Source organism: Pezoporus wallicus, unplaced genomic scaffold (genome assembly GCF_028554395.1).
Source record: "Pezoporus wallicus isolate ANWC-B61680 ecotype Strahan unplaced genomic scaffold, APGP_CSIRO_Pwel_v1 contig_8143, whole genome shotgun sequence".
Lineage (NCBI taxonomy): Eukaryota > Metazoa > Chordata > Aves > Psittaciformes > Psittacidae > Pezoporus > Pezoporus wallicus.
The window spans coordinates 735472-737500 of NW_026636259.1; the positions used below are offsets into that span (position 1 = coordinate 735472).

At 55.8% G+C, this 2029-nt stretch overlaps 1 protein-coding gene across 3 annotated transcripts in view; it reads right to left on the reverse strand.

Annotated features, from left to right (window-relative positions):
• Positions 1 to 1716: 1716 nt before the first annotated feature.
• The window catches only part of ACACA (acetyl-CoA carboxylase alpha), a 112882-nt gene continuing 112569 nt past the window's right edge, over positions 1717 to 2029 (reverse strand). For all 3 annotated transcript variants that reach the window (XM_057399510.1, XM_057399512.1, XM_057399511.1), the window contains one exon: positions 1717 to 2029. This exon is cut by the window's right edge and continues 47 nt beyond it. In XM_057399510.1, the coding sequence (XP_057255493.1) occupies positions 1950 to 2029 (80 nt within the window). In that variant the 3' untranslated portion in view covers positions 1717 to 1949.

Below are 2029 nucleotides of genomic sequence, written 5' to 3' on the forward strand. Positions count from 1 at the left end.
TTCCAGTCAGTGTCATGTTAAAGATGACAATAAATCCACGGAGGAGGAACAGGACCCGCTGATGCCACGCCGGGATGGTGGCAGTGGGCTGGGAGTGAGCCGGGACAGGGGGGACACATCGACACTGCAGGCAGCAGAGCTGTAATTCATTCTTTTATTAAAAGAAGTTGAGGTAAGTGAAAGACTTCAGCACCAGCAGAACCGTGCGGCCCGGGGGCAGCTCCCCCACCCCTGCCTGCCGGTGACCGCGTCCACCGCCGGGACGGCACCGGTGCCACTGCCAGGGAATAGTGCTGGAGCCCGACCTCAGACCAGCACTGATGCCACCCAGGGGCTGGGTTTGCCCCTGGATGAAGCGGAGCCTCACCCGGTGCCTGTACCTTGGGATGCCCCCCGAGCGGTCAACATTCCTGCCTGTCCTGTGTGTCCTGCTGCAGCGCACACTGGCATAAGGAAAAGCAGCTTTGGGGCTTGTTGAGGGGGGAAAAAAGGTCTTTTAAATGAAATTGGGGTTCTTAGCAAAGTCCTTCAGCTGACAGGGCTCCCTTGGCTGCTGGTCCCTTGGGAGGAGCATGGTTACCCTGGATTTGGGATGAGCTCCAGCATTGGCTGCATTACACTTCAGAAGGAAAAAAGGTACAGGTGTGAGGCACTGGCACCATCATTAGTTAACTCTCCCATTAAAACATTTCCTATTTATCTGTATTAAAAGAGGAACTGTAAAATGTGAACTACCTTTAAGACCATCATTGGGGTAAGCTCTCCAGTGCTAGTTAGACCAGATCCACTACAGTGTTTGTGTACTAGGGATTGACTGTGCTTCCAACCAGAATTCCACCTTTTCTGAGCTTTTACTAGTGTCAGGAGGCGCACGAAAATACAAAAGTGTAGCAATAAGCTGGGGCCTGGGCTGGGTCAGCCTGTGGGGATGGGTGCTTACCTGCCACACACGTTCCTGACCTGCCCCAAGAGTGATCATTGGGATTACCAGAAATCATTTCTCTTACATTCCCATCTTCCCGTGTGCAGGCAGTGATGGAGAAAAACCTCTGCTTGGATGCACTGGACCAAGATTTCCTTGTGCGTTTCTAACCCCATTGCTGTCCGTGGCTCTGGCCTTCTCCCCTCCCCTGTGTTCTGCTGCAGTTTCCCACTCCTACAAAAGGGATTAGCACTTACACAACGGGATGCTCGTGTCTGCAAACCCCTCTGAGTAAGCAGGGCAGGAGGAGCAGAGGTGTTTGAGCAGCTGCGTTGTGGTCTCCTCTCTTAACCTCCTCTGAGAAGAGCTTTTCACGCAGTTTGCTGGCCAGGTCTAAAGGAATTGGGCACAAAGGCAAAGCAAGCAGGGAACAGCCCTCCAGAGTCCTGCCCTGACACCATGGCGGTCCCAGAGCCATCCCCGCAGCCTTCCAGGGCACAGGGACAGCCCTGAAACACTCTTTCCCCTCCACTCCTCCCAGGTAACCAGACAGATTGACCCAGAGCGCTGCTTCCCCCCCCGCAGGACACAGGCAGGACGGCTCTGGGCTCCCACAGGCAGAGCCCAGCCTTGGCGACGCGCTCACAGGGTCCCATTGGCACTTGTCAGCGGGCTCTGCGGTGCGCAGGCCTCACGGTGCCGCAGCACCCGTCATTGCCTGGCTGTGGCGCTGAGCAGCGTCGGTCCAGTCACGCTTTGTTAAATAAATAAGGTACAGGTAAGACAGCGGGGCCTGGGTTCCGCAGGCGCTTGTGTTTATCCATCACCTCCCTCGGGTCTCTGGCCGAGGAACACGCTTCCTCTGGTCAGTCTGATTGGAAACAATACAGATGTCCCGGTGGCAGCGCTCCCTGAGCCTCCCGGTCGCGGTACAGTGGGCGCAGTCAAGCAGACAAAGGGCAATTCTGAGCTGCTGCTTTTTATCCTCCACTGTACCGGGCAGGGGCAGCGTGGGAAATCGATGCTCTTACGTTGACGAAGGGGAGTCCATTGTGGAAAGGATCCGCACGATCTCGGCTCGCTGCGTGGGTGATATATGCTGGGTCA